At 35.2% G+C, this 15000-nt stretch overlaps 2 protein-coding genes across 4 annotated transcripts in view; both read left to right on the top strand.

The window, feature by feature from the left end:
- The window catches only part of LOC137627652 (uncharacterized), an 830137-nt gene that overhangs the window by 181967 nt on the left and 633170 nt on the right, over positions 1–15000 (top strand). The gene's annotated exons all lie outside the window — the stretch shown is intronic.
- Positions 7446–7997, top strand: LOC137627188 (golgin subfamily A member 6-like protein 6). Its single transcript, XM_068358265.1, has one exon. It carries the CDS (start codon positions 7446–7448, stop codon positions 7995–7997), a length of 552 nt encoding a protein of 183 aa, XP_068214366.1.

Here is a 15000-nt window from a genome sequence, read left to right as displayed (position 1 = left end):
GCATTGTTCTTCTCTCTGGTCTTCAACTGCTGATTCTCATCTTCGTTTGTTGGACAGGAACTTATGGTCTATTAAATTTTGTATTCCTGATGTAGATTTTAATCTCTGGCACCGTTTCTCAATTAGTTCGTTATGTTTGTTGTATAAAATATTTCATAATTCCCGGACAATTCCATCCTGTTCGTAATACTAGGCATGCAGTGAATTCTAATAGTCAGGCCTTCTCCATCATGAGGCTCAATACTACACAGTATTCTAGAAGTTGTGAAAAGATCTTCCTAATCGGTAATTGAATTGGTAGAACTTCAAAAGTTCAAACTTGTAGCAAATGTCTTTATATTGAACAGGCTGACATAAGCCTTTTTATAGTTTATTTATGAAATATGTTTTTTTATGCTGTTACTGTTATTAGATTATTTTATTTAATTGTTCATTATTTCTCCTATCGTTTGTTTCCTTATTTTCTTTCCTCAATGGGCTATTTTTCCCTGTTGGAGCCCTTGGGCTTGTAGCATCTTACTTTTCCAACTAGGGTTGTAGATCAGCCAGTAATAACAATGATAATAATAAACGGTAGAACTAAAGTAACTTCAAAAGTGTGGACTACGTAGGTAATGCTGCCTGGCTTTGAACCTCATTTGTAATTTGATAATGATAATTACTGTACTTTCGATTTAGAAATAATCACGTCGAAGGACATTAGATCTTTAATTATATTCACAGGTGTAAACATTCCCACAGTATTCTGGTAAACAGACCAATGAGCAGCTTATGTTATATTCTTTCAAGGTTACACTCGATGTGTTTTTGTGTAGATTGAATATATAACATGGTTTTTCATTTAGGATACAGTCATGGGTTTATTGTTAAAATTGGTAATGTTTTCCATAAAACAAGTTTAAACGGAAATTTATTGAAATGTTTTAGGGGCTTTCTTTCAGGTGAAGTATTTTGTTTATTGTGTCGTGTAATTGTATTGCATATGTGTATTAATTGCAGTCGTGGTCTATTTTGATGATTTTTCACATCTTATAAAACGATACTATAACAGCAGTTATGGTATGATTAGCCAATTTATTTTTAATTTGTTTATAAATTTTTTATTTGTATTAAAGTATATACCCAAAGTTTGAACTCGAGTTCTACCTCTATTTTATATACTACATATTCATCCAAAGACTGATAATGTTGAATTTCTGTTAAAATAAACTACGCTTGATGAATCTCCAGATGAAGTTAAAAAGTAATATTGGCAATTTTCGTAAAGGAGAAACTTTCGTATGGTAAAATGTCGCCAGTTTAAATTCATATTTACTTAATTAATATTAGAAGAAGAATTTGTAAACACCGATGCATGTCGTAAAATCAAGTTAAGATAATCCGGTAAAGATCGACATGAACGAAAATCGACACAGTATCAACCTTGAGAAGTGGAATATTTATTTTTATGATCTATAACTTTTTTAACATAACTTGAATTATCAGAAAGAAGGTCTGGACATAACTGGTTTATTAATGGACCTTCACAAGCTTATATACAAACGGTTAAGGATGACAATGACATAAAATGTTAAACAATGTGAAGTGTGCATTGACAAGCAAACAGGGATTTCTAATATCAGTGCAGGAGGGAGCCAGAGAAAGAAAGATAGAGAGAAAAAATGGGCAATCACATTACAATATGTGAGTGTGTATGAAATACACGTGCATTACAGGTCTTTTGCATTCCATTTTGAACTTGTGAATAAGGACATCTTTATGTCGAGTTTTATATGTTAACTGAAAGAAATTTTGGTTTATTTCTTCGAGGAATTTTTTTTTTCTAAATTTGAACGACGGGTCTAAACTCTACCGTCATACTTACAAGGTACAGGGGATTTTTCTCTCCTTACCCAACATGCTGCATTTGGTACTCTGCCCCACGTTTCTTTCCTCCTGATTCCAATGGCGTCTTTGATAGCCGTAGAGATTAGTTCGCTCCAGATCACACCGGTCTTCTATATGCTGTAAATTTATCGTGTCAGACAAGGTGTTAAAAGGATAACTGGTTGCACACACACACGCACAGAGAGAGAGAGAGAGAGAGAGAGAGAGAGAGAGAGAGAGAGAGAGAGAGAGAGAGAGAGAGAGAGAGAAAATCATGACATACATAATGTATGTATATGTATGGGAATGCTAGCTTATTAGGTCAATGTATATGGAATTTAATCATATGTTGTGTATATACTCTACATGGATATTTTGGATAGTATATAAGGGTATATATTAGATAATTAAGGAATCGGGAATTTTATACTTATGGACTTTTTTGTGCATCAGAAAGTTTTATGTTTATCAGTAAGATTAACAGAAGTAGCATAAGCAAATTACCCTCTAAGGTATATTTGCTAAATGATAAGTTAAGTTGTTATAAAGTTCGATTGCGTGAGAAATAAAGGTTCTTTCGTAATGCAACACATAAAATGGAATTATATTCTAACGGTATTAATATGTAGAATTTTTCGTACAACGAAAAAAGACCAACTCTAGTCGTTATAGGATTAATTGATATTAAATATATCTTCCGTAAGTGAATTATGAAATATTAAAACCGGTATATTTATATGCAGTGTAAAGATTATAGTTATACGTCCTATTTCCCATTTTGAGCTTCGATTTAATTTGTTCAATGATATATAATTATTGATTTGCGTCAATTTTATTAAAGAAATAGAATTATAATAAAAGATTTTTTTTATAATTTGTATTAAAGATTTATTTTAAGGTTACTGTTGTAATTGTTCATTACATCTCTTGTAGTGTTTATACCCTTATTTCATTTATTCACTTGGCTGTGTTTCCCTGTTGGAGCCCTTTAGCTAATAGCATCCCTCTTTTCCAACTAAGGTTGTAGCCTAGCTAGTTAAAATAATAATTAGTCTTGATTACGCCTTTGTCCATCCAGCAGTGCGTCTGTGTTTTCATTGCAATTGGTTCTACAGTGGTAAAAGGATTTAGGCTAAACTTGGCACACAGTTAGACTTTTATTCATATGTTTGCACGAATGGGAAATATTCCTCTATCTATCCGTCAATGTACCATAACACTTTAGATGCTCAGTTCCTCCTACACAGTGGGAGTTGCCGTGGTCGAATTTAATATAATGGTTGACTATCGTTTAATTGAAAACGAGCAAATTCTCTCTCTCTCTCTCTCTCTCTCTCTCTCTCTCTCTCTCTCTCTCTCTCTCTCTCTCTCTCTCTCTCTCTCTCTTTTTATGTATATATATATATATATATATATATATATATATATATATATATATATATATATATATATATATATATATATATATATATATTTTTTTTTTTTTTTTCTTTTTTTCCGCTGACGCTCAGAGGCATGGCCGGACGTATAACTACTGTTGAGAAGGATGATAGTTAAGAGAGGATGAGTTGGTGGCAAGAGTTTAACATTCGTGTGTTTGTGTATGCGTATCTATCTAAATATGTAGCCGTAATTTTGGCGGGTAGCGTACACCAGTAAAAGTTGACAGTGGATGTTCGTGCTTCGCCAATACAATTCGTATAGGATTTGCTATTTTATAACAAATGCCATTAAAAGTCATAATGTGCCAATTTTGCTTTTGAAATATTGATTACTGCCTTTGGAAGATAACGAAAAGAAGCTCGAACATTATGTAAACATGATTGACATGTTTGCACATGTACCAAGGTATGGTCATGGCATTTCGGCTGGAAGGTAAACATGGCTGAACCTACCATTAGCATTTAGCGTGTTGGATAATAGTTACGACGATTAAGTAAATAGTGTCATGGTATCGGCGTATGAAGAAGTACCTTCAAGCAGTCTGAACTGGTTGTGTGCCAACTCGCGTTTTTTAGTCTAAACATGAGCTCTGCCTTCACATGCAAATTCAGGTTGATTGACTTTAGTCTTACAATTTTATTTTGGAGCTTTATATGTATTGGTGTGCCTGCACATGCGTTTTTTGATTTGTTAACAGGTTTTTCCTGTATTTCTGTGTTGCTGATGTATTTTTAGTTGAATTTTTTCTTTAGTTGTTTACTTTTTGTTTCTGTGTATAATATGTTGCGTTTCCAATGGTTTTTATTTCATGAATAACATATTTTTGTAGTTGCCAGTGCAAATGCGGATTTGTCAAAAAAATTTTATTTTTTATATTGTCCGTATGAAAAATCTGTATGTAAATAAACATTACTTGCGTGTCTTTATCACAAAGAACTAAAATTAAGTACAACTTCATTGATTAGAATAAGTAAGAAGAACTGTCAAAGGAAATTAATAGGAAAATCATTAAAATATATAAAGGTAATCGATAAACTTGTGAATTAAAGTATATAATGATAAAAGAAAACAAAAAAGTCCGAATAGCAAAATATAACCCTTAAAGCAGTAAAGTTGGACATTTCTTGAATCGCAAATTGACGATAAATAAAATTTTATGTGAAATAGTGACAGTACAAATAGTCGACACAAAAACTTCCCTGATATAAAAGAGAGTACTTTATCAATACTAAAAGTTTTTATCACTATCCTTATATTTTTTTCTCTGGGAATGTATAATGTATAACACATTCACGCGCACTGGACATAATAGTCCCGTCTCTATTGAAGTGGGGCGCACAGAGGTGTCAAACATCCTATTTCACACACCTTGTGCTTGAGCAAAGGAATAACACCCTATCTACACACAGTGCAGGATATATATATATATATATATATATATATATATATATATATATACATATATACACATATATATATATATATATATATATACATATATATATATATATATATATATATATATATATATATATATATATATACATATACATATATATATACATATATATATATACATATATATATATATATATATATATATATATATATATATATATATACTGTATATACATATATATATATATATATATATATATATATATATATATATATATATATATATATATATATATACACATATATATATATACATATACATATATACATATATATACATATATACACACACATATATATATATATATATATATAAATATATAAATAAAACACGCCTCTCTCTCTCTCTACACACACACACACATATATATATATATATATATATATATATATATATATATATATATATATATAAATATATATATATATATATATATATATATATATATATATATATATATATATATATATATATATATAGTTATGTAAGTACATATGTATTTGTAGTTTTGTGGCTCATTAAACATACAGTACATATATTTTCTTCCGCATTCCATCGTACGTCCATAGCAGGGCGTGACATAAGTAATGAAGCTTCGAAATGAATAGATACACGCAGGAACCCACCATCTAGATGGAATATTTGCGCAAGAGAAAACTTATGTGAATAATAACATTTTACTTTGAAAAAAATATTTCGATTCTTGCAGAGACTATGCTTTTGTGCTATAGTGATTGTTGTCATGTGTGCTTTGTGACCAATTAGATGTGTCATTTATTTGATGACATTATTTGCATGTCAAATAGGGCGTTGTCTTTCACATAATTATTTTTGTTTGTCATTAAGGCTTTTTTGCTTATCAAATATGCATTTTTTTTTTTGTATCTCAGACCTTTATATGCTCTGTTATGCAAGGAGCCCTTTCCCAAGTGGTTTGGTTTTAAAAAGTTTTAATCGGGGTGAACTTTATCAGTCATCTAAATTTTAATAATCATTAGATTATGTTTTCATGAAAGGCCATTTTTCCACATATTGAAAAAATCCTGAGTGAATATCGGATTAATTATGCAAGTAGCAAAAATCCGAAAGTCTCTGGATAATTATGTTTATCCTATCGTGAACTGCAAGAGTGGATTGTTTACTTGGCAAGTTGCAGACACAAAACCACCCTTAAGTCATTTGCTTTAGGAAAAAGTTCGAATTCAGTCCTACTCCTCGAATAAGACTCGAACCTCGTGTAGAAAGCGAGACCACTCGTAACGGGGTCTATCGAATGGCGGGGGCATTCCATGTATACAAGCTCAATGCTTAGAATTCTATCGACTAGCTCTGGACTACTGCTTATACTTTGTGTACGCATGTACAGCAGAATTCAGGTCTCCCCCTCTACCTTCCATCCCCTTTCCCCAAAATCCATCACTGCCACCTGTCTTTCCATCCCCCCAAATCCTTCCCTTCTTCCCATCCACCCCTCTTCCACCTCCCGGCCGGAGGATGAAAAGGTCGAAGGTGACGCATTGCATTGGGTAGAAGTTGGAAGGAAGGCGAGAAAGACTCCGGGATTTAAATAGTTAATATTCTCCCGGTTCTTAACTTTCGATTCCGAAGAATTTACGGTGAAATGGTTATGGGTTTCATTAGGGTGTCCGAATTGGCCAAAGGGAGGGTGTATTAACTAATTACAATTTTTTCTTCTCCCTCGTAAGGGTCTGGAAATAACAGATTCTCTTTCTCGTGAATTCGGTTCTTGTTTCTGTAAGTCTGTGTGAGAGGGTGGATTTTGCTTCCTGTCATTTTTTGAATTCCTAATGTTTTAAATGTATTTCTTTAATATTCAGAGTAATACTCAAATACATTTGCCACTACGGCAACTCCCGTTGCGTCAATTACTGGATTAAGGGGCATAGATTACTATAGCCTAGATCCTAGAAGCATTGTTCTTGTCTGCATGTTTTCCAGCCTCGTGTGTTTAATGGCGTTCGCAAAGCTACAATTGCATATGAGCTTCATAAGGAATTTGTAAACGCATCTAAAAAAGATCTATTATTCTTTGATTATTTTTGACAAGTTCCTAGTACCTGGTATGTATGGTACTGTTCGTTAAACCAGATTTTGTTATTATTTATACATGATTTATAGGTTTTTTGTTAGTTAATTTATTGTAACTTCACAAATTTTAGCTCAATGGTTATATGAAAAAACATCTTCAAACATATTATTTATAATTCATTTATTGGAGAACATTCTGAAACCTTTATTTCACGACTATGATGCTCATTAATTTTAAAAGAATTTCAGGCGATCACAATATTGCAGTATGTAGGTAGGTAAGTTCACCTGGTTTCCGTGTTCATGGCCGAGAAGTCCAGTGTGTTCAAAAGCAGAATGAACGTCGATCCTCTGACGTTCATGTATTGATTACGTTCCATTAGCCGAATGTGATAAGAATAGGACTGACAGGAGGAGGGTTGGAGTAAGAGGAGGTGGTAAGACAAGAAGAGGAAGATGTAAAGAGGAAGAAGAAGGGGGAGTGGGAGAGAAAAGAGGAGTGTATTGGGAAGAGAAAAGTGGAGGAAAGGAGTAGAGTGGGGAAAGAAAAGTGGAGGATTGGAGTGGGAAAAAAATATGAGTGGAGGGGGGAGCGATAAGATGGAGTGGAGTGGAGAGAGAAGAGATGATGAATTGTAGTGAGGAGAGAAAAGAGGAGGAGTGGAATGGGGAGAGAAAAGAGGAGGAGTGGAATGGGGAGAGAAAAGAGAAGGAGTGGAATGGGGAGAGAAAAGAGAAGGAGTGGAATGGGGAGAGAAAAGAGGAGGAGTGGAATGGGGAGAGAAAAGAGGAGGAGTGGAATGGGGAGAGAAAAGAGAAGGAGTGGAATGGGGAGAGAAAAGAGGAGGAGTGGAATGGGGAGAGAAAAGAGGAGGAGTGGAATGGGGAGAGAAAAGAGGAGGAGTGGAATGGGGAGAGAAAAGAGGAGGAGTGGAATGGGGAGAGAAAAGAGAAGGAGTGGAATGGGGAGAGAAAAGAGGAGGAGTGGAATGGGGAGAGAAAAGAGGAGGAGTGGAATGGGGAGAGAAAAGAGGAGGAGTGGAATGGGGAGAGAAAAGAGGAGGAGTGGAATGGGGAGAGAAAAGAGGAGGAGTGGAATGGGGAGAGAAAAGAGAAGGAGTGGAATGGGGAGAGAAAAGAGAAGGAGTGGAGTGGAGAGAGAAGAGATGATGAATTGTAGTGAGGAGAGAAAAGAGGAGGAGTGGAATGGGGAGAGAAAAGAGGAGGAGTGGAATGGGGAGAGAAAAGAGAAGGAGTGGAATGGGGAGAGAAAAGAGAAGGAGTGGAATGGGGAGAGAAAAGAGGAGGAGTGGAATGGGGAGAGGAAAGAGGAGGAGTGGAATGGGGAGAGAAAAGAGAAGGAGTGGAATGGGGAGAGAAAAAAGGAGGAGTGGAGTGGAAAGAGAAAAGAGTGGGGGAGTGGGAAGAGAAAAGATGATTGTGGGTGAAAAGAGTAAAGAGGACATTAGTGAAATGATAAAAGAGGAGGAGAGGAGTGGAAAGAGAAAAGAGAAGGAGAAGAGTGGGAAGTGACAAGAGGAGAGGAGAGGAGTGGGAGGTGAAAAGAGGAAGAAGGGAGTGGGAAGAGAAAAGGGGAGAGGAGTGGGGAGAGAAAAGAGGAGGAGGGAAGTGTCAAGAGAAAAGGGGTGTTGAGTCGAAAGATAAAAGTGGAGGAGGGGACGGGCAGTGGGGGGGAAAAAAGGAGGAGGAAAGTGGGAAGAGAAAAGATGAGGGGAGTGGGAAGAGAAAAGAGGAGGGCAGTGGGAAGAGAAAGGAGGCGGCGGATAGGGGGGGGGACGAGAAAATAAGAGGGGAGGGGGAAGGAAACGAGGAGGAGGAAAGGGGGAAGAGAAAAGAGGATGGGAGTGAGAAGAGAAAAGAGGATGGGAGTGAGAAGAGGGAGAAGAGAAAAGAAGATGGGAGTGAGAAGAGGGAGAAGAGAAAAAATGAGAAGGAAAGAGGTTGAGATAGGAAGAGCGGGGAGGCAATGGAGAGGGAAATGTGGTAGGGATAAAAATGGAGTGGTGAAATGGGATGAAGAAGAGTAGGGGTAAAGGGAAGAGTAGGAAGGGATGAAAATATTCTGGGAGATGAGGAATAAGTATAAGTAATGGGCGAAGGAATAAGAGAATTACACGATGGTGACGGTAGAAAGGAAAGAGGAGATAGATAAGCGGGTTGATAAAAGACGAAGAGCTGGGAAGTGGATTTCATAATTTAGCCTTGATCCTGTAATTCTGAATTTCATCTTTTACGTTTGTTCCATTAATGATGAAACCGAAGCATTGGGAGAACAGCTTTCGACCTTTTGTTCTGCCTTATTTAATGAGAACCTTATGAAATAAGAGTATTTTATTATTACTGGTTTCTTTGATGGGATTAATTAATACTGATACTGCTGTCTGTAAAGGAGGGGGGAATTTCTGGAAGGGAATTTACAATGAATTCGTTATAGAAACTTACTTTACTGGGAGGTTTTCCGAAGTGGATCATCAAGGAAATTATATACAGTAGTGTACGCGACCCGTCAAAATTGGTTAAATGGTCGGATAGATATGCACACACACATACACCCACTCCTTTCACAAGGGTATGCCTACTCCCTCTCTCCGCTATCTGAGGGACGGGGAGAGCGGAGCGTCACGGTAAAGAAATATATTCATATACTGTATCTAGCCAGACACTTGCTCTTTATTACATAGGAGAGATTATCTATACAAGTCTTGTGGTTAAAAGTATTATCTCACAATCCCAGAGCAAACTATAGTCCATTTCTTTTAGCGAGGCATATTTGCACCGATTCGCAGCGGTGCCCTTTTAGCTCGGAAAAGTTTCCTGATCGCTGATTGGTTGGACAAGATAATTCTAACCAATCAGCGATCAAGAAACTTTTCCGAGCTAAAAGGGCACCGCTGCGAGTCGGTGCAAATATGCCTCGCTAAAAGAAATGGACTAAAGTTTGTTTTTATTACTATAGAAAGTACCTTCTTAAAGTAATGCTTTATACTATTTTTTTCCACTTTTATCAATGACTGAAAAATCTTGAAATAAATCCTAGCAATAAATATTTGGTGCTACTAATGCCAAACTATCAAAATCGGTATAATTTTCATAAGAAAGCTGATTTTCAATCCGGGTTCCATTATGAATCGCAAGTAAATGAAAGTCTTGGGTATTAACTTATTTAGAAAAGAATATTGTAACAGATGCCATCATTGCCTATTTTTCCCCTAAAAAGCTTTGTATAGAATTGAAGCGCATATTATAAAAGTTCTTAATTGCCTCTTACAGGAAAATGCGGTTTGGCATCGCCATAGTGGACATTAAAATGTCTAGGCCCATTTTAAGATTGCTCTCCTGTTCCCTCAGAGTTGAAATTAATTGAGGAACATAAAAACGAAAACAAGAAAAGCACCAACACTAAAAAAAGCAGCATCCAACTAAGAAGGCGAACATTACGAGCGAAACGATAATCAGAGACTTTTAAAGCTAACAGCGGCCGTAATGCGCTATTTATCCTTTTATAAGTCTCGGGTCAAATGGGTTTCTAATGTTTCCCTCCGGTGGCTTTTATGATAAGTAACATCCCACGCCGGCTTAGCCGCAATTAGGTATTGGAGACCTTAAAAGGCTCCGTGAGGGGGAACACGTTCCACTGAATGCCAAGACATTGGCTCTTAGCTTTGCATGGTGTGTGGACTGTCCCTCAGGAAGCCATGAAGAGGAAATCTACATTTCTTAAAATACACACACACACACACACACACACACAGACAGACACACACACACACACACACACACACATATATATATATATATATATACAGTATATATATATTTATATATATATATATATATATATATATATATATATATATATATTTATATATATATATATATATATATATATATATATATATATTTAGTATGGATATGTATATATATATATATATATATATATATATATATATATATATATATATATATATATATATATATGTGTGTGTGTGTGTGTGCTTGTGTATAGATTGAAAGTCTATGAAATTTAAATGTTTAACTTGTAATTTATAGAGTGAAGTTACATGTCCCACGAACCTACGCCATATTTACCTCCGGACACAGAGTAATTCCTCCTCCTCAACAGTTTTTTTTTTTTCCCTCGCCTTCTGAATAGCATGAATTTTAAAGTAAAACTGCCAGCCAACCGTATGTCGAATATCCCGTAAAAGAATATAAGATGCAAATAAACTCATTCACAGAAACCGATTTCATTTGCGTCTTTTTGCGTAGCTTCCTGAATACCGATCCAATATGTGTCAGCGTATATTTTAACATTTATTCTTGTTAAAAAGATTGATGCCATCTTGTGTTAAGGTCATTCAAACACATGAAATAGAATTAAAGAAGTGTGATTTTAAGCATGATAATTTTGACTATCCATAGGAATTTTTGTCTGTTGTAAGATTAAGTAAAAGCTTAGTAGCGTGAAGTAGTAGATAATGAATGGAGAAGTATTGATATAAAACCTCAAGATAGAAACGACTGGCGAAATCTAACCGAGGCCCTTTGCGTCAATGGGCTTAAGAAATGATAATGAAAAGGTTAGAAGTTATTTCATATATTTTAAGAATACTTAACAAACCAGTAGAATTATCTGTGAATTATTCAATCTATGGAATAAAAATACATTAAAACCGTTATTAGACTTCAAACACAGGAATTGCCAGGGGAGAAAAATAATTGTAAATCTGATATAGCTTTGTTCCATAGTTCGAATTCTGAGCAATGATTTATTTGGAGCTAATGAACCATTTGACACTTGTCCAGTCATTTTTCCCCCCGTGGGACTTTCGCGTAATTTGATGACACGACTTTTTAATAATTTGTTCTGTTGTATCTTCTTTCCCCTTTATCTGCTAATGAGTCATTATCACGGCCAGTCAATCAGTCATCCTGTCTCGTTAGCGGTTACGAGCGGAGGGCGGACAAGCAAAACGACTCCCGGGGAAAAAGTTCATTAAATTTTGATGGCACTATTAAGAGAAAAGGGGCCGTGTTAATTTTCACTGCGATGGCATGTAAGGGTCCAGAAGGATTAATTTGTATGAAATCATTATTTTTACGTTTATTTCCCCCTCTCAAAATTCTAACTTAACTCTGGGGCCGTTGTTGAAGGAAAGAATTTTGAAGTATTATTTTGATTTTTATGACATTTTAAAATGATCTGCGAATTGGATTTTTACCTTTTCTTTATTCTCCTCCTTTATTATTCTGTCTACTGTAATATTTCAAGAAGTTTTTAATGATTAAAAAGCTCATTTGATTGATGGATAAATTTTCGCATACTACGGTAGCCAGTTTCAAATTATAAATAATTGTGGTCCGGGTATCGTTGTTTTGTCAGTCGTTTTAGTAACATGAAATCTACTTTGCATTCAATTGTCTTACTGTAATAAATAATTTTCCGTATTGTTTTTACACATTATTATTCACCCATCGCTTCTGTTTTCTGCTTTTCTATCATTTTCCCTCAATATTTTTCTAATGTTTCTTCGTCCAGTTGTTTCTCCACGCCATTCATTTTTTGTTTACTTTACGCTTCTAAAATATGTTTTCTTTCATCTATTTTTAATTATCTCTTACGCATTCTGTTTCTCCTGCTTTATTTTTATTAGTAGGCAGATAAGTGTGCCTACTCCTATCTGCTATTAGAGCAATCCTACCAAGGGTTAAGTTATACTTATCTGTACATAAGAGAAAATAAAATAGTCTTTTAAATTGAAATTCATTTCACGGAGTTATTGGTTGTATCACTTCTTATTGTGATTAGGTTAGTAGAGGAATTAGATTTTTTTTTTCTGGAGGAATATTAGCTTATTAGATGGTTTTAAACAGGACTGCCCTTGCTAGTAATGATAAAAAGAAGGATGAGGATTTATGAATGAATCAGTGACTGGTTATTTTTCTCTTTTGGGAGAAAAGCTTATAAGGGAAAAATTGAATTTCCTGAGAAAAAAACTTCAAAGTAATCATGTGTTAAGATATTAGTTTAAAGTAAGGATGGTGGTGGAGGTTTCAAAGCAGTTGCGTTTTATAATGCCAGCGTGTTGGTTGAAGATTTAATTCGGGGAAAGGCAAATAACATAGCAGATATTACGTATACTGTACAGCTATATGTATACAGTAGAAAATTTTATGATTATATACATTGTGTCCATCTTCTAGTATTTTCTACCTGTTTATCAGCTTATCTATGAATCTATTGACACATACCATATGCTAGTACACGAACACACGCACACACACACGCACACACACACACACATATATATATATATATATATATATATATATATATATATATATATATATATACACATACATTCATGCATACATACATAATCATGCCGTACTAATATTAGTTTTTGTGTTAGTGATAAGAATATATATATATATATATATATATATATATATATATATATATATATATATATATATATATATATATATATACACATCATGCATACATACATACATACATACATACATACATACATACATACTCACGCCGTACTAATATGTTTTTTTGTGTTAATGATAAGAAACACTCGAATTACTATTGTCTGAGCAGTTAAGGTAATGAAAATGGATATGGTAACGATAATCAACGTAAGAATATTTATTTGGAATATGAGAGAGAGAGAGAGAGAGAGAGAGAGAGAGAGAGAGAGAGAGAGAGAGAGAGAGAGAGGCCATGATTATGAGAAATACTGGTAAATCAATAGAACACTCGTTTTTTTATTCAGCTATGCGGCATTACATAACAAAAAAGAGGGAAATAAACGCAGGAAAAAATTAGAGAATGCAATAGTCTAACCTTCAGCCACGTCCACACTAAGTCATGGCGGACACGGATATTTGCCATTAATACTCGCTGTTTTACAGTGTGTAAAGGCTGTCTATGGATGGCAGAGGTAAGGGACAGTGACAGTGCTCTAGGTAGCAGGACAATGCCTCAGAGACTGACCATGTATACATACATTTGATCAGCACCCAAACCCACTCTCCACCCAAGCTAGGACCAGGGAACGCCAGGTAGTGACTGCTGATGACTCGGCAGGTAGGCCTATATGGTCCCTCAAATCCCCCATCCTCAGCCCCAAAATATGGTAAGGTTGCAGACTCTAAAGAAACTATTGAGTTTGAGCGATCACTAGGTAGGGACGTTCTGACAGGTTTGAGCGATCACTAGGTAGGGACGTTCTGACAGGTCACCACAACCCTAAACCCAGATCAAACACTCCACGGAAGGCAGTTGGCATAGGCAGGCGACCTTTTGATTTGGAACACACTCCCGGTTGACGGTAGAGTGTAGTCAGAGTTGTGTCGGGCAACGCGAACATCTAGTATCGTAATAATTGGCACAGGCACTTTGATGGTTTTCTCGCCACCCACCCACAAAATTGGTAACCGTGCCTGCCGTCCACCCCCGTGCATTTGGCCATCGTGTGGAAGGAGCTTTAGTTATCATCTTATCTGCCAACCTCATTGTTATCTTCAGCTGACGTCAACATGGTGTAGCCCCTGCTTTTGGAAGAACAAGTGTTGCTTTGCTTTTCCTTCCAATAACATTTTATCTTATTTGGGGAATTTATCAATCATGGTTTCTTGAATATATTTTTTTTTTTTTTTTTTTTTTTTTTTTTTTTTTTTTTTTTTTTTTTTTTTTTTTTTTTTTTTTGGTGCTTGAATTTCTTGCCGTCTGTGTCTTTCCCTCCCAACTTTTGCATTTTATATTTTATATATTTGTGTAATATCTGGAGTTTAATGAAATATTTAAATGGAGTTAAATGAAAGATTGAAAAAAGCAAATCAGAGAATGGACAGGTTAAGTAAAATTTGGAAATCAAATGGTCTGAAATTACATATAAAAGTCAGGCCATATATCAATTTAGTGAAATCTGTATTACTGTATGGACATGAAACTATATCCAACAGAATTAGTAGATTTAGAATAAAGCCCTCAGAAGGATATTGGGAGGTGAATGGCAGGACAGGATTAGAAATGAGACTTTTAAGGGAGGTTACTCGAGTGTCATATGGATGAGATCATGATGAAAGGTAGATGGAGATGATTCGGGCATGCGCTTCGCACTCCCCAAGAGAGATTAGTTTACCAAACG

Source organism: Palaemon carinicauda, chromosome 35, assembly GCF_036898095.1.
Source record: "Palaemon carinicauda isolate YSFRI2023 chromosome 35, ASM3689809v2, whole genome shotgun sequence".
Lineage (NCBI taxonomy): Eukaryota > Metazoa > Arthropoda > Malacostraca > Decapoda > Palaemonidae > Palaemon > Palaemon carinicauda.
Note: the sequence above shows the minus strand (reverse complement) of the source record. Positions and strands in the feature narration are given on the sequence as shown.